The sequence below is a fragment of the Saimiri boliviensis genome, chromosome 17 (assembly GCF_048565385.1).
Source record: "Saimiri boliviensis isolate mSaiBol1 chromosome 17, mSaiBol1.pri, whole genome shotgun sequence".
Classification (NCBI taxonomy): domain Eukaryota; kingdom Metazoa; phylum Chordata; class Mammalia; order Primates; family Cebidae; genus Saimiri; species Saimiri boliviensis.
The window spans coordinates 64,391,870-64,409,599 of record NC_133465.1 but is presented as its reverse complement, the minus strand read 5'-3'; the positions used below and the strand labels follow the sequence as shown (position 1 = coordinate 64,409,599).

Here is a 17,730-nt window from a genome sequence, read left to right as displayed (position 1 = left end):
CCTTCCTGAAGACCAGCCCAGGAATAGGCTGACCCAGAGACTGGGAGGGGATGGGATTTGTGCCAGGACAGGCTATCGGGCTCTAGACACTGACCCAACCATGACAGAGACAGGGGTGATCTTTCCCTTGCCAATTCTTAAATACTGTGTACCTGCTGCAGAGTGAGTGACGAGGACAGAAGGAGGCCAGCTGCCTCCCTCAGCGCACGTCCCCCTCGGCAGCCGTGATCAGTGTCAGCCCGACATCTGCCGTAATGCACTGTTGGAACAAGTTACCATGGCCCACTGTCCCCGGCTCCCCTGACCTTCCCAAACCCCTCAACTAGAATGTCCTTGGGAGATGCCTGCTGAATAGACTACAAGTCTGAAAGATTCAGGTGATGACTGAAGATGGAACTGACAGCTGACACCTAGATGACTCTAAAGATGTGAGTGCCCCTTGTGCATTAGAGGTCAGCTCTATGCATCTTGTCACTGGGTCACCACGTTCTTCAGTAAAAAACTATGGCTGCTCCCGCCAAGCTGGCAGCCCCGTTCTGAATGAGTGGAGAGATGGAAGATTTACAGCTCTCCTCAAAGGCGGGAGGACACTGAGTTTCCAGGCAGAGGCAATCATGAGCCAAGAGTGAAGGTCCCAGCAGGGTGTGCTAAAGCGGCTACCAAGCTACAACGCAGAAGAAACCAAATCCGCGCAGCAGGAGCTCACCAACCAGGGGCTGGTCAGGAGGAAAGACCTGTCCCTCTGCCCAGCTAGCAGAGATGAGGATGAACTCTGGGCACCTTCTTGGTACACTTGGTACAGGTGCAGACTGGCCGACAGTGGGGCACTTGCACTACCTCTGCTCAGGCACCTGTGATGCTGGGAAGCCTGGAAGAATGATTTCAGGGAGAAAGAAACCAGGGGAAAGGTGGCTGCTCTCTTTTATGCAAAGTTGCCCCCTTAGACCTGGGGGACTAGGGCTCCCAAGCAGCTCTGATACAAGGCCTGCCTGAGCTGTCACAGGTCCAGAATGCCACCTCCCAGGATGCAAAGTCAGCCCGTTTGTGGCTGGGAAGGAGGCAGCATGAAGGGAATGCGTGAGGAGCTTCCCGCACAGAACTGAAGCGGTGCCGCTCTGGGAGGCTGGCCGTCCCATGGCAGCTGTGATGCAGGTTGCACGGGAGGATCCCCTGGACTTGCCTGTGCTGGCTCCAAGAAAGACGGGGAGAGCCAGACAGCATGGCAGGGACAGTCCAGGGCCACTAGGCCACTGCTCAGCAACTCCTGAGGAGCCTTTGGATATGTGACAGCCGAAAACCTCCCCACATCCCTTCTTCAACCCCCCCCCCGCCCCCTTTTCAAGGCAACTGGAAACAGCCAAGAAAAACCCACACAACTTCCTTTTCTGAACCTCCTCTGAACACTCCATACCCCTACTTAAATGACACGCTGAATTTCTTAGTTAGGGACCTGAGGTTTGTAACTTATCTCTACCGGAGCTCTGGGAGGCAACAAAATGAGCATCTTCTCCCTAACCCCTTGAAGGTGAAAAAGGAACAGCAGGAAACTCTTCCCAAACTTCCTGTCAGGCAGAGTATTGCTCATAGGAGTCCGTGTGTGGGAGATGTGTGGTGGAAGCCTGTGAGGGAGCCTGGTGCCATAACCCATAGGGGCTCCTGCAGCACCAGGTGGGCATCCTGGCTGTGACCTGCCAGGAAACCGTCCACACACTGTGGCCGCTGCAAGAGGGAGCCTGTGTCTGCCCAGAACACACACAGTGGCCCCCAGGCAGCAGACTCCACCACCTTCGGAACTAGGACAAGTCCACACACCTGGTAATACCCTGCCCATTGTCTCCCAGCTTCCAGCTGGGAGCCGGTACGAGGGTCACACTGAAGGCATGCTGGTGGCAAGAGAACAGCCCTTGAGCAGGACATCCTTCTCTACCTAGAGCCCTTCCCAAGCTCTCCAAGCTTCCCAAGACACTTGAGACTGATGTCTGTCACTCCAGAGAAGGCTCTGCCCCAGGGCAGGGAAGGTGAGGCTCAGAACCAGCAAGTGGACTGGCACTGCCAGGCATGACCGGAGTGCCCAGGCAGGACGGCATCTTCCAAGGAGAGCTCCTCCCTGCACCTGGGTGACTGTCTCCACTTTAGAAAACTGAGGTTGAGACGAATTCATTTGTCTCAGACTTCACACTAGCTAGATGCAGTGGGGATTCGAACCAGGCCATCTTTATTCAAAGCCCAGTCCCTCTATAGAGCACTCAACTGCCTCCTTCGCTTACACCCTGATGGAAGGGCTACCTCCTCTGCCATCTACTCTGTGGCCCCCTCAAGGCTGGAGCCTTCAGGGCAGAGGACTGGGCTGGCCTGTGGCCTTGGCCTGGCCTGGGTGGTGCTTCCCTCACCCTCTCACTGGTGGACAAGCCTGCCTGCCTGTGTTGTCTCTTTCTCGGCTGAAAAGCCAGATGGTACCTGGTGGTGGGCAGAGTTCCAAGTATGTGATGCCAGAGCTGCAACCCTTGTGGTTTGGGGGGAGGGGAGGATAAATATTGTGGAAAACCCACGCAGTCATTTGCTTAATGATTATAGGCCATCAGGGTTTATAGAGGACAGCCTGGCTCTTCATAAGTACGTCGGAGAGCCATGGAATCTAGCACCAGCACATCCAGGTGAAAAGACCACGAGGTCTGACCTTGACCTAAGAGAGCCTTACGGATGTTAGTGAGGAGCTGGGGTGGGGCAGAGGACGCGTGTGCACCAGGCTGTGGGAAGTGAGGAACAGACCTGTCTCTGGAGCTGGCGCCTACTCTAATCCGTCACTGTCCACATTTCAGATGCAAAGAAGTGGTGGAGAGACGGGTGGCGAGCTGTCTGTGACTTCAGGGCACTGGATGGATTCCAGTGGCTCACTTCTACTTCTGCCCCCCCAAAGACAGGGGTGCCCTGGCCCTTGCGGAGGGGAAGCTTGTCCTGGCAGCGAGGACCAGAGGATGATCCACCCGCTGGGAAAGGAGGGGCCGGCTGTGCATGCAGTCTGTCTGGCTGGAGCAGCAGCCACTAGCTGTGGTGGGCTCTGGCCACCAGCAGGCCAAGGCCCAGGGGAGGGATGTGTGCCAATGCCTCGCCACAGGCCCAGCAGTGGCGTCCACCTGTAAGTGGTCTTCCTCATTCCAACCTTCAGGAGCAACCACACTGCGACGAGCCACGCTGGCTCTAGATAGAAAGGTGAACAAGATGCAGCCTGTGGCCTAAAGGAGCTCACAGTGAGGCTAAGGAACAGAATAATCATAAAAAAAAAAAAAAAAAAAGCCCAATGAACACCATGGCAGGGGGTGGGGGAAGAAGCCCCTGAGCTCAGTGTGGACTAGGGGAAAGTTCCTCTGATTCTGAAGCAAGGCACAGGCATGCAGTGGGCCAGGCACGAAAGCTCCTAGCATCTGGGGAGGACACTGGCGGGGGCAAGGGGGGTGTCTAGGGGAGAGAGAAGGCTCCGGGAAACATGGGCAGACCATCCCATGTGAGGGCGTTTAGACTCTGCTTTCTGGAGAGGAGCTTCTATGGGGTTTTAACCAGGAGATGACAATCAGATTTACCTAAAATCAGGTTGACGAAGAAAACCTTCATGACTTTGGGGCAGTTCTGCTGTGAGGCACTGGGCCTGCACACCAGGGAGGGGGCTGTGACAGGCTGTCCCTCGTCATGGAGCCCTGGGGCAGGACACCCCTCCTAACGTGATGAGGTTTTTAAAATGGACTTTGATCCTTTGAACTAGGAGTTTAGACAGGGGTAGGGGGAGATGAGGGAAGTTCATTCACATCCTATCGGAACAGAGGAGTGAAAAGGCCGTCCTAGGCCCTCCCAGGGAAGCCGATGGGAGGCAGAGCCAGGGATGCCCACTTTCTGGGGCAGGCTCTAGAGAAGCCTTTCTTCCCCATGTCAGGAAGAAAATGGGGACTGTGAAGAAAGGCAGGGCTCTTCTAGAGGGTTTGGCTCTGAAAAGCCTGATAACCTCTCTTCCAGGCTCTCCTGGGCTCGGTTAATAGATGCAAAGACCAAAACTTCTCCAGGCATTATGAGTGTGGTTTACTGGCTCTCATGTTTTAGCTTTTGAGATCTCTTTACAAACACAGCTCTTCTAGTATTTATGCTGGATGTGAAGGAAGAGGGAGGGGATGGGTGCATGGCACTCTTTTGCTCGACAGCTGTGCCTGGAGAGGCTGGGCCTCGGTTAGTCTGGTTCACAGTATACCACAATCTTATACCAGTGAGAAGGCTGCGCCACGTCTTGCTTGGCTACATAACTGCTGAGGGCTGGGTTCCCAATGCTGGGGTCAGGCTAGGGGTCAACTCGGTCCCCACAGGTCCTACGAACAAGAGGGCGTGAGAGGAACAGGTGGGCTGTGTCGTGAGTGACAGAAGATGGGAACTCCGGGCCACAGTCTAGTCCCTCAACTCCCTTGGTAAAAAACACCCACTCTTGGCCGGGCATGGTGGCTCACGTCTGTAATCCCAGCACTTTGGGAGGCCGAGGTCAAGAGATCGAGACCATTCTGTCAACATGGTGAAACCCCATCTCTACTAAAAATACAAAAAAATTAGCTGGGCATGGTGGCGCGTGCCTGTAGTCCCAGCTACTCGGGGGGCTGAGGCAGGAAAATTGCCTGAACCCAGGAGGCGGAGGTTGCGGTGAGCTGAGATCGCGCCATTGCACTCCAGCCTGGGTAACAAGAGCGAAACTCCGTCTCAAAACAAACAAACAAAAAAACCAAAAAAAACAGAAAACAAAAAAACACCCACTCTTACAACCATCTGACCCTGCCAGGAATTGAACTGCTCAGAACATTCAGTGGTGGCGATGTGTGTACCCACAGGCCCCGGAACCCGTGGAGCCACTTGCATCTCCAGTAACCAGCTGGCATCTGATGGCTTTTGGTGTCCAGAGTCTTGCCCTCAATCCCCTGCACTGCCCTGGGAACAGGAGGAGGCAGTGCCATTGCCCTCTGTTGCCTGGAGCTTGTGCGACAAGGAGAGGTACCAGGTGATCATTTGAGATGCTCTCGGCATCTTCCCTTCCTCGGTCCATGCTCTCGGCGCAGGAAGAGCAATGGCAGCAGGAACACTCCAGCAGGAGCTGGAGGAAGCAAGGGAGGGAAGGAAGTCAGGTGCCCAGAACACGGGAGCCCTGCAGAGAGGGCTGCACAGGCCCAGCTGGCTCCACCCCTTCTCTGCTGACGTCAGGCCTCGAAATAGACTGGGAACTGAGTAACCTTGGAGGCGGGACAGAGGGGAGACAGCATATCAAGCTGGCTGATTAACGAGCTCTGTTGAAGCGGGTTTGAGAAATGACACCAGCGAGCCCCCAGCTTCCTCCCTAGTCGGGGGTCAGAGTGAGATACCCTCTCCGGGGGGCTGGCATGCTGTGGCGTCTGGAGTCCCCAACCAGCAGCTTCAGAGGAAGTTACAGGGGGGAAGCCTAGGGCACTACTCACTAGGGACACAGGAGGTACCTGTCAGCCGCAGGCGAAAAAGCAGCCCCTAGCCAATGGGTATGCAGAGCCCCACTTCTCTCTGGCAGCGCCTTAGGTGTGAACTCCAGGATGTGGCAGCACCAGGCCAGAGACCTGTGGCTGACCCAGCCCCTCCCCTTTCTCTGACAGCTGCCTCCGCTGTGGTGCTGTGGGGAGCAGTTCTTGGAGGAAGACCAGAGTGGGCCTCTCTGCAGGACACCTTTCACCACCTGGAGAGGTCTGTGCCAGTAGGATTTCTCAAAGAGAAGTATGCACAGAATTATCCTCAGAACTGGTTGGAAATGCAGATTCCTGGGCTCCATAGCCTTAGAATCTGCTGCATGAGGCCTGGCGCAGGACCCAAGAATCTATCTTTTTATTAAGGGCCTGGAGGCATTCTTGTGCTAGTGGCCGGGCAACCAGACCTTGAAAAACACTTTTGAGGCTCTTGTTCCTGATCCAGAGGAAGGGGACCAGCTGGGAAGTGTTCCCAAGACTGTTCACCTGCCTCTCAGGTGAAGCACGGCCTCCCTGCAGTAGTGTGGGAGAACGTGCCGGAACAGCTTGGACATCACAGACCGCAGGGGCCTCTCAGCCTCAGTGAGCACCCAACACCCAGCCCTGCGTTCTCTTCCGGAACATCAAGGTTTTCAAAATATGTCTCACTCTGTGGTTGAAGGAAGTTCTTGCCATAGCCAAACTATGCATGTCCTGCGGTGGCTCACGACCCTTCCAGAGTCACACTCACATGGGTATCTGCTGCCACAACCCCGGCGCCTCCTTTTGTGCTTGGGGCTTATGAAAATATTCCTTGGTTCACTGACAAAGAATCCACAAGACATCGGGCTCACCCTAATTCATCTGATATCTTCATTAATGTGCACTCTAATTGTTCCGCTCTGTGTAAGGGCCATCGAAGTCAAGTCCCTTGCACCTCTCTGCTGCCTGTGAAACCTCTGGGGTTCTGTGGCTCCTGTCTCCTCAGGGCCAGGGTGCAGTGGAGAGGGCACACTTGCTATTTCTTCTCTGCATACAGGTGCTGCTTTTGAGCCAGTGTGCAGGGCCAGCACCGCTGGCTGGGACACTGGCTGCACGAAGGATCACGGCTATTACTTTAGAGTGAGCACTTTATTTAATTCAACAATTACTTCGACGGCCCTGGGGCGCTGTTTAGAAAGACATCAGGTTCTGCTTATGATATGCACCCTGTAACAGAGCAAGCATCGTGCAGGGAATAGCACAGCCTCATGAAACTTGGCAGGGCCACCACGAATGCCACAGACTGATCTACAAGATAAAACGAGCAGATGGACACGGAGCAGAAGAAAAACAGTGTGGCATATACAGCTTTCATTTTAGTTAGCACAAAATATTTAAGGGCATGCCACGTTACTCTCAAGCTACTGGTAGGTTGCTAGATTCCACAGACTATGGAGTTTTTTGGCACTTTTTTTTTTTTTTTTTTTTTTTTTTGGTGAAATGAAGCAAAAATGAAAAAACAAGGTGGGACAGGGGGAGATCTGAAATCAACAACTGGGATGTACCCTGAACAAATATAATAAAATTATTTTAATTATTTGCCCAGAAATGGGAGTTCTAGAAGTGGAGTGGAGTGCAGAGTGTGGGATGGATGGGGCTGTTGAGCTTTGGGAGCCTGCCCGAGGCTCAGCTTCTCCAGAGGAATGACTGGAAATGTGTGTGCACACATGGGTCAGTGGCCACGATCGGCCCAGGTGGCTTGGGAACTGAGGCACACTCAGTTTTTATCCCTGACTGCACCACTCACAAACAAGGAGGGCTCAGGCCTCGAGCTCAGGATCTGACTGGGATCAGTGTGAGACCCACAAAGAAACGGTCCTGAAAAAGCTCAGCGCAGAAGGTCCCCAGCAGGGATGCATACTCCCCCATGGAGCCCTACTTGGAAGCTGCCAACCAAATTGGCCTGTGCACAGGTGTGGGGCTTGGTTATATACTTATCAAGCTCCGAGGAGCTCTCCCAGCTCAGGGATGTGGATGGGGAGGGGAAGGGGTGCTGGTTACTTCTTTCAGGTGGGCTGCTTCTGATGTCCACCACAACCTGTCTTCCTGTTTCTCCAGCAATAGGAACTAGGCTTTGGTGTTCTACACTTTTGCGTATTAATACACAGATACCTCCCTGTACACAGCAGAAGGGCTCCTAAAGTTCTTTTATAAATTCTGAATTTTCACAGAATAACACATTAAATACACTAGAGAAACTAAGAATTTAAAGGAAATCTGAGGCAAATCCTTCTATAAAGTAACAAGTCACTTCGTAGCAAGTAACTACCTTCTCGATTCATTTTATACATTTGGATTCTCATATAACGGGGTTCCTAGGAGTTAAGAATGCTTAGTGTATAGGGGACAAGTTCATGGCAACAGATCATTTCCCGTCTCCATTCACTTCCTGGGTGAATTGGTGAGTGGAGGTAGGGTGAGGGAGGAGGAACCAGGTAAGTTACACTTCCTCACGTGCCTGGTAGTAGAACTGGCTTGCTGCGGGCAGGTGGTCTTTGCAAGGCTTTCCCGACAATGGAGAAGGAGGTAAAGAAATGTAGTTTAGGCTAACCACGCCAAATCCAAAAATCCAACATCTGAAATCCTCCAAAATCTGAAACTTTTTGAGCACCAACATGATCCTCAATGCTCATTGAACATTTCGGATTTTGGATTTTTGCATTTGAGATGCTCTACTGTAAGTATAAATGCAGATATTCTAAAATCTAGAAAAAATCTGAAATCAGAAACGCTCTGGTTCCAAATATTTTAGAGAAGGGATACCCAACCTGCACATTCTACCAGGGCAGAGAAGCTCAACTGTCATCTGTGAAGGGGGCTATGCCGGTCACCTGCTCAGAAGCTAGAATGCAAGATCCTGTCACCCCTCAGGACCTCAACAGAGGTCCATGAGCAGCTTCTGAGCTGGGGAAGGGAGCGGTAGAGAGAAGAAGCCACTGCCTGCTGCCTTGTGACCCCGAGTCCCCCAGTCTGGCACTTGTACTGAGACCATGGAGGTGATGGCATGGGAGACTAGGCATCATCCTCTCAGCTGGCACACAGCTATTGGCCGAGGTGGGGACAGGTTGTGGGGTGTGATGAATGGTGGGCCAGTCAACCAAACCCACGTCCCTGAGAGTGACATTAAAAACGAAAACAGTGGCTGGGCCGAGTGGCTCACGTCTGTAATTCCAGCACTTTAGGAGGCCGAGGTGGGTGGATCATCTGAGGTCGGGAGTTCGAGACCAGCCTGACCAACACGGAGAAACCCCATCTCTACTAAAATACAAATATTAGCCAGGTGTGATGGCACATGCCTGTAATCCCAGTTACTCAGGGGGCTGAGGCAGGAGAATCGCTTGAACGTGGGAGGTGGAGGTTGCAGTGAGCCGACATCACACCACTCAGCTCGTTGCCCACTCTAGCCTGGGCAACGAGAGTGAAAATCCATCTCAAAACAAACAAAAACCAAAAACAGCAACCCTCTCACTGAGCAGGAGGAGGAAGCATGGGCCAAATCCCCAGGGGCACCAGGGGTGAGAGTGTAGGAGGCAGTCACAGGGTGACTCAGGGAGGTGTCACCCTGGTGTCCTCAGCAAGGTGAGGGGCAAGAAAGGATGGATGGGGGCCACACTCAGACAGGCTCTACTTTGGGGTCAGCCCCCACTGCCATGCACAGGAGTTAGCGAGACAAGCTGCAGGGTCGGAGTGAGTGACAGGCAACCCGAATTTCATTTAGGAAGGGGTGGGGAGATGGAAAGCACACGGAAGGCCAAGAAGCCGTTCCTGGTCTAAGATACATAGACAGCTCCTCAGGAGAAAACCAAGCAAGCAAGAACAACACAGGCCTGTCCCTGTGTTATTGATTTCCTTGAAAAAGAGACAAGCTAATCCTTTGAAGTCACCATTTCAGTCTGAGCGCAGTCACTGCCTGAAGTTAGAGTTCAGCCAGCGTTAGACTCCCAGCTCTGTTTGCGTAGTGGACACGGGCACGTACATTTTTGGGGTGCGGGAAAGAAATGAATTCTTCCTTGAAACCCAGTCTCATGGGATGAATGCAGAAGGCTTAGCACCTGTGGGACAAAAAGGACCCGCGACACGCGTCTCAGGGGCTCGTGACCCCACACAAAGCTGGCTGAAGACACCCTGAGGCCTCACCGAGTCCCGCTCCTGGCAGCGGTAGGCACAGGTTTGAAAAACTGCACTCAACGCACCTGTGGTGCCACCCAGGGATGACGGGCATCTCCCCACAGGCAAGAGGGGAGGAAAGGGTGAAAGGCAGAACAAACTCGACCTTTCTGGAGTCTCCAGAACGGAATGAGGAGGAACTGACAAGAGGTGCATTGGGAGGGAGAAGAGAGAAAAGGAAAGGAAAGAAGATGGGCTTCCCGGGTCACCCCAGTGAGCCCCCAGTGGTCGCCATCCTATTAAGGGGGCCATTCGATGTCCTGACCCTGGAGGCAACACCCCTCCCCCTCCAGGCATCCTGGCGTCTCCTCCTGACTCGACTTGGTTTGGTGTGAGCGAGACGGGAGGGTGGACATTGCCCAGGAAGGGACGTTCTCGCCAGGCTGCCTTTGTGCTGGGCTGAGGATCCTGCTTTCCGTTTCCAGACGGGCCAACCCACTAGACTTGTCCACGGAGACAGCTCACTTCTCCTGTCCACACTCTTGCCAGGCCCTCCCCAGGCCACCTTTCTTGTCTGACTGCGTTTCACTCCAATCCAGGGTTCGACGCTGCACAAACCCGAGGGGCAGTGTTCACCTGTGTTCTCTGGAGTTGTGTGTGCTCTGGGGGCACCACTGACGTTGAAAGCAATAGGAGTAGTGCCTGGGAGGCAGGCGGCACGGGGTCCCGAGAGTCTCCAGTCTGGTGAAGTCACTGCCGCTCTTAAAACCTGTTGCTTCTCTAATCTTCCTTCCTCACTGGTCCTTCCTCTAGGCCACCTCCTACCCCAGCACTGTTAAGAATAAATATTCAAGTGAAGGCAGCAGTGACCCACTTATTAGCAGATGCCACAGCCCCAGGGCACAGTTGGCTGACGCTGAAAGAACAGAGACCACGGCAGGGGAAGAAGTGTCCTTGGGAAGACGCACTAATTCCAACACTACTTGAGTGCCCAGGAAAAGCTGGCCTTGCTATCTAGGAGCAAGGGGTACCAAGGCAGACGGGGCATTGATTGAGTCAGCAACAATGATAGGTAGACCTGCAAAGGCACTCACTCACCAGGGACCACACTCGGCCATTTCACCCCAACCGCCTGCAAACGTCAGGCTCCCAGGGCTGAGAACAGGTGCTCCATGCCCCGGCCTGTGCATGGCGGTGGGGGATGACCCCAAAGCAGAGCCCATGGAACTGAGTCTTGGGCAAATGGAGCAAGTCTGTGTCACCAGGGCAGGACAGAGCTGAGAGGCCAAAGAGTTGAGCAGCTATCCGTCTGCTTCAGCTCCGGGATCCCAGAAAGCCCCCATCTGAGTCAGTTTTCCCTGCTGTGAAATGGGATGATGCTGTGTACTTTACCTTGTGGCTGGGAGTCAAAAGTCACTGGTACACGTTACACCGAAGCAAGGTAAACTGTGGGAGGGCGGGGCACTCACAGCAAGCAAGGCACTGCCATACGGGCACATCAATCCATCTGCACTCTCACGAAAAGGATATTTTCTCCTTGAGTGGTACTATTTTAGGAGGAAACCATTTGGTTTCAAAATGGGGACTGCAAACCGTTTTAAGTGTTGCAAACAGACAAAGGCCAGTGTTGCCATGTGAGAGGGAGCCAAGATGGAATCCTGGCAGAGGGAGAGAGAACAGGGCTGTTGCAAAGGCCTGGAAAGACCCGTCTGTTGTCAATGTGAGCATGAATCTCAGGCTGACCCAGCCCTCTAGGAAGAGGCCAGCAGACAGAAATCCCCCTGGCCCTCCACTTCTTCAAGGGGATGTCTGGAGGGAGCTTGGGAAGGACTGACTGTCTCTGTCACAGGGGGTGGCAGGGCACTAGCCAGGCACTTGCAGGCCATATCCCTCTCCCAAGTCACCTGTGCCCTGGAGGTGGATCTCACAGCTTCTGTGTTCAAGGCAGGACAGGCGATCAGGGTGACCTTGTCCTGTCCCAGGGCAGCCAACAAGGGGCCCCCTGCTCAACATGGCCAGTTTGCGACCGGGTCTCCAGCCAGGATAAGCTCTGCTCTGCCATCTGCACTCCCAGCTCTCTTCAGCTGGGGCCTGCAGGGCCACCTGCGACCCAGGAGCATCTGTCCACCTGTGAGCAGTGGATGCCGCTTGCTGCTTGCTCTTCCTAACTGTGAGAGGCTTTCAGCACTTGGGAGTCCCCACTGTCACCTCTGACACTGCTTCCCTCTGACTCCCGCTAGGAGGAGGGATGTGTCCAGGCAGGGGACAGGAACACCAGCTGGCAGGTGATGCAGGAATGAGGAAGTGCAACACAGCTGCTGGGCAGCGCCCTCCATCCCAGGGGAGAGTGACACACGCCCATGTCCCAGACACTTGGGACAGTCTGAGTCCCAAACGGAGCTGGTTCACACACAATCCTATCACCTCACCAGGGGTCCCTGGCTCCTTTGTGCTGCAGAGGAAGGAATGAAATGCCAACTTTTGTGTTGCCTACCAAAGCCAGAGAAACTGCAGAAAGAATCCTGAGGTGCTCGCCAGCCTGGAGGCAAGGTTACCTGTTTGAAAGAGCTGGAGCATCTCATAAGTTCCCATTTGATTTTTCAAAAGAGCAAGAGGGATGAGTGGGGGGTGGGGGTGGGGCCTGAGAATCCAAGGCCAACTGATAGCAGATCCTGATGATAATCTCCATGGGCCCTAATAGCAGGGTCCAGGTCACTGCAGCCTCCAGCTGCAGTGGCCTGCTGGGACACCCCAGAGAGCCCACTGAAGCAGCAAGTGACTCAGGGGACCTCCGCCCCATGGCACCCTGTTCTGTGGCTCCTCCGGGGAGGGAAAGGGAGAAAGTGACTCATACAAGCTGTGCCTGGAAGCATAGGATGTGGATGAGGGTCGTCAGGTGCAAAGAGGGGGGTTGGAATTTTCCACTGGTGAAGGTCAAGGGCTTTTTTGGTAGGTAACTGTGATGCTACACACAGGCCAGCCTGGAGACAGTTACTACAGCAAGGATTCTCACTGTGCATGTGCGTCTCAGGAGCATTCCTGAGAAGACACAGAAGAAATCGCTTCCAGACGACTTTCTGAAAGGTAGACCACAATACAAAAGTGCACCTCTGTCCCCCAGAACCTACTGCTGCAGAATGGCAATGAAGAAGAGATTATCAGTAGGCCCCTTTTAAAAATGCAGGTTGGGTAGGGGCATCATCTACCTGCGACAAACAAGATCTGTGTGCAGGGTAGGGAGGTGCTTTCAATCCTCCCCCGACCTGCTCGCTGCCTTGCTGAACATTTTGAGTGAAGTCTGGCTGGCAGCAAAACAGAAACAGCTGGTGGGAAGAGGTAGCATGGCGTCTCTAGAAGAGATTGACAATCTTCTGAGACAGAATGACCAGGGGGCACGGGGGAAGGATGGCCTTCCTTGGGCCACTTGCTGGAAGCTAGCTCCCCTGACCTTTCCAAATATGCACAGGGATAAGCCCTGCAAGCCAGAGTCGGGAGGGAAGATGCTGTCCTCACTCGCAGGAGAACTCAGGACTGAGGGAGAAAACACATCTTTGCCAACCCCTTCCTCCAGTCACTTTGCCCCTTCCCACTCACCGAGGGAGGGGAAGGGCCTGTACAGCGATGAAAGCACCAGAGTTTGGGGTCACGGGAATAGCAGGCTACTGTTCTGCAGCTCACACCCTGGGAGCCACATGCAAAACTGAGAAGTGACTTCTGAGACGACACCAAGGCCCATCTGCCTTGACTTCTCCGAACTGGATAGAAGAGCCCATGCAAACCAAAAGCCTTTTGAGCAAACAGAAGCCCCCAGCAGGGGACTGGGGTGTGGGGAAGGATATAGTCACTGGCCCAGAAAGAGAAGGCTCTTGTGGGTAGCCAGGGTCTCCACTCCTGTTCTGCAGCCTCTGCTTCCTGTTTTCGTGGCTTTCTGAAGGCTCTGATGACAATTAGCTCTATGAGTTATACGTGCGATATCTGGGCAATGAAGGCAGTAATTAATGCCCGTCTGCTTTCCTGAAGGGTTCCTTCTGTTCAGTCAGAGAGTTATTGAGATACAGGGAGAGAGGCTTCCATCATGTGGAAGGTTTATAGGAATCAGTGAGGGAACCATTTAACAAGGCAAGAATAACGCTTCTAAATAATTTATCAGGCCAATGGCAGCAGCCAATATTCCCAGCGCGCAGTATCCGTTTTGCTGGTGGGTGGGGAGTGTGCCCGGCAGGGTCTTTAGATTCCAGCCGCCTCCCCAGCAAAGACCCACCAGACTGGCTCTGCTGTGGCTGCTCTTCCCTGAACATGCCACCAGGTCTGTGCAAGCTGCTCAAACCCTGCCCTCCATCACCTCCTTCTGCCCATCTACCCTGCCAGAGATCTAGACGGCGACTTCCACTTACTGATACCTTTGCTAATTTTGTCCGTCATGGTTTGTTGACTGTCAAGAGGCTAACGAGCCTCAGCTGTGCTGCTAGTGCCTGGGTTTCCCCCCTCCGGCTGCCATGCTGGTTCCTGTTCCCACCCCAAGGCTGGGGAACATGGAGAAGGGTGCCAGACAATCAACCTGCTACCGGATTCCCACCAGATGTGTGACGGAGGGATCAGATGCAGTTCTGCTAAAAGACGAACTGCCAGCCACAGCTGAATGTGCAGGAGAAGAAACAGACCATTAGCTGACCGCCCCAGACATGCAGAGAGGAAAACCAACGCCTGCGTGGCCCGGGCCACAGAGTTCCTGCAGTAGGTCTGCAGAGTGGGACTAGGAGGGCAAGAAAAACCATTCAGTGGCCCTTTGGGGTGAATGAATCCAGACCCAAATAGCCGGCAAGGCCTGTGGAAACCTTTACTCAGATAGGGATAAAGAAGTCAGGAGGCCAGCTCCCTGAAAAGCTTGGCTCTCTCTTGGTCCCTGCCTCCCCGCTCCAAATCAGCCAAGTGGCCACGTGTCAAACTGTGTGTCACCTGGCACACCTAAATTTATGTCAGGGCTGAGGAGGACCAAGAGGAAGCAGAGAATATTAATAGATACTGCAACAGTTAAAGAAAAAACATTTCTGAGTCCCGCCCCCAGAGTAGGCAGAGATAAATAACCATCTCTGGTTTTGTATCTTATTATCCAGGACCTGTCTGGCATATTATTCGGCTCCCTGCCCCCGACAATGGCACAAGGCAATCAAGAACGAGCCTGGAGATTCATCGTCTTCTCTTGTCCACTGGGAAGATGAGAGGAAGATGAAAGATAGGGGACAGAGCTGGGCTGATCCTTCCTTATCTAGAGAGGATGTTTATGGCTAGACCCAGCACAGAACCATACGCTCTTGGGCTGCCCAGGAGTAAGGTCAAAATGTGGAAGTTTCTGGAAAATGAGATCTGGCACTCTTGGAGAACTCTGCTGAGAGTGGCCCTAGAGCCTGAGCTAGGTTTACAACAGTCACAGCCTTGAATCTGGTGGCTATCACCTGAGTGCCTACTCCAAACCACGCCTGACTGCGAGGCCTGCTGCCAGGAGCCTCCGGGGCTAGACTCTTAGTGATGTAATCCATTTCTGCCTGGGGCCAAGGCCCCGGTGCTTAGCCAGAGTGTGGAGAAGGGTAGACCCTCCTCTCCGGGGAAGGGGTTTGACCAGGAAGTAAAGGCACTTCAGATGCCCTCAGCTGCCCAGGCTGGGCTGAGGCGCAGACACTCACCAAGTAGATGTGGTAGGCGTCCACGCGGCGCAGGGGCCCCCAGCACTGGTCAGTGTCGTTGTATTTGGTATCCGCCTCCACGCCACAGGAGTCATTGCCAGTGGTGCTGCTGATAAAGAGAATGACAGCAGGCCCAGGCTCAGCGAGGCCACCTGGCTTGGCTCCGGGAGGCAGAAACCACTCCCTGCACAGCCGCCTGAGCACCAACAATCAGACTTTTCCCAAACCACATTTCCAGATACATCTCTGAGGACGCACCCTCCTTATTCCTGCAGCACCATTTCTCAGTGACTCAGGAGCCCCTGGTGGGAGCCCAGTGGGGCAGGGAAGCGGAGAGTGACATGAGCTAAGGACAGACAGCACACGGCTGGCTGTGGTCTGTGCAGAAAAGGGCCTGGGCATCTGCATTGCCCAGATGCAATGAAGTCACTCGGCATGGTGCCTGTTCCCTGGACACTCTGCCCTGACTGGCTGAGGAAGCCCCTTTGGCTACGGTCAGCCTGGGGGGCGCGGGAACTCACCAGGTCACCTGCATGAGCGAGAAGGGCACGGCAGCAGCATAGATGGCGAGGTCCCCATACAGGTAAACGATGATGCAGAAATAGAACAAGTTGACCCCCACTGGAAGGAACACAGCCATTAGTCAGTGAGCCACAAAGAGATGTCTGCAGGTTTTTTTTTTTTTTTTTTTTTTTGACTAAATCTCTACCTTTCCCATAGCTTTCACCTCTCCAAGCTGTTTACTTTCTATAAAAAGTGGGAAAATGACCCCAGAGTCCCATTTCTTTTTCTGGCTGGCTACACTGTGATGCTGACAGGAGATAGACCGGCTCGTAACTTCACCTGAGAGGGCTCAGCGAGGCTGGGAGGATCAGAGAGATTTTGAAGCCAGACAGGTGTACGGTGAGTATGAAGCTTGGCATGGCCAGGGAGGAACCAGATGTGCCTTCATGCTTGGGACAGGCTTCGGGAGGGAGGAGGGGTGCCGAGCAGGAGCCTGAACCCCTGAGTGCATCCGGGCTGGGGGCCCCCTCCGGTGTCAGGCAACAACACCAGGCTCTAAGACAAGAGATTGCCACTGAAAAGCTGAAGCAAAGAGAAGTTGACGGAAACAGCCCAGCTCTCTGAAGCTGAGATCCAAAGGGTAAAAAGCCCTTGATTTCCAAAGGCCAAGTGCCTCATTCTGAATCTGACTGATCACAAGCACATGGTGGCCTGGTGTTCTGTGGGGGACGGTGCTCAAGACAGGCTCCCTTTCCTTCTTATGGGAAGCACTCCCGAGGGACAGCGCTGACTCTGGAAGGTGCGTGATGCGGACACTCCCGCTGCAGAGGCCACATTTGTCCCCTCTCACTCCAGCAGGAGGCTGAACAAGAAGTTGGAAACACAGGGCTCTAGTCCTGATTCCTTCAGACTTGTTTCAGGACTCCGGCAAGTTGTCTCCTAACCCATTAGGGGGAGAAGAATCCCACCTGGCCATCTTCCATAAATGATTCCAGCTAGAAAGGTCAGGTACAAGGGCTCTGAAAAGAGTGGCAGGGCCCTACGACCTAAGGGTTACTGCCCAGACAACTGGTCTCCACCCCTGCTCAGACTGATGCTCACGTTTTTGATGTCACTGGTCTCAAGCTGCTGGCTTCTCTGACAATATAAAGAAAAATGAAGTGACAGTTCCCTTCTAATCCTGGTGGCTCAGAAGAGCCTGCAGGGTCCCCAAGGGAAAGCCTAGGACATGTTACTCCTGGGCCATGTGAGGTCAGCTCTGTTCCTAGGAGTCTGGGGGGAAAAGGCTAAGAAAACACAATTCTCGAGGGGACCCAGGAGGGTCTCAGTGCCTGCTTTTTGAATATGGCATGTCCTTCCCTGGCATGTCAGAGCTAGCCTGACGTCCAAGCTTAGTGGCCTTTGGGGTTGGCCTGTCACTCACGCCCAGGCTCCAGGTACAGCCTGCACTCCAGCTTGCATTCAGCTCTAAGAGGACGCATTGTCCCCCGCCCCACTCCCAGCCTTTTCTCCACCTGCCAATGGACTCTCGCATCAGCTCTGTTTATAAACTGCCATTGGCCCTCCCTGATCAATACCTTTCATTACTAGACACAAAATAAGAGGATCAATGAACTTCCCGAGAGGACATCAGTGGCTAGGCCTGCATTTCTGATTACAAGAAATGAGCTGGGACCCTAAGGGAGCCTCCTACAGAGGGGGCAGCCCCACCAAGGGCGAAGATGCCAATCTGACAGTCTGTGAATCAGGAATGAGGCAGAACGGAGGTTTTCAGCTGGGGTGATTTTGCCTCCCAGACTCTACTGGGAACATCTGACAACATCTGAAGACAGTTTAGACTGTCGTAACTGGGAGGTGCTACTGGCAACTAGTGGGCAGGCACAGAACCCTACCACGCACAGAACAGG

General features: G+C 53.8%; 1 protein-coding gene across 4 annotated transcripts in view; it reads right to left on the bottom strand.

Annotated features, from left to right (window-relative positions):
• The window catches only part of TMEM104 (transmembrane protein 104), a 62,092-nt gene that overhangs the window by 28,164 nt on the left and 16,198 nt on the right, over positions 1–17,730 (bottom strand). For 2 of the 4 annotated variants that reach the window (XM_010342450.3, XM_074388943.1), the window contains 2 exons: positions 15,841–15,940; positions 15,320–15,428 (listed from right to left, as the gene is read on the bottom strand). In XM_010342450.3, the coding sequence (XP_010340752.1) occupies positions 15,320–15,428; positions 15,841–15,940 (209 nt within the window). Of the gene's footprint in view, positions 1–1,348; positions 10,471–15,319; positions 15,429–15,840; positions 15,941–17,730 lie in introns of those variants that run through there. The other 2 variants (XM_074388944.1, XM_010342451.3) reach the window with 2 other exon arrangements.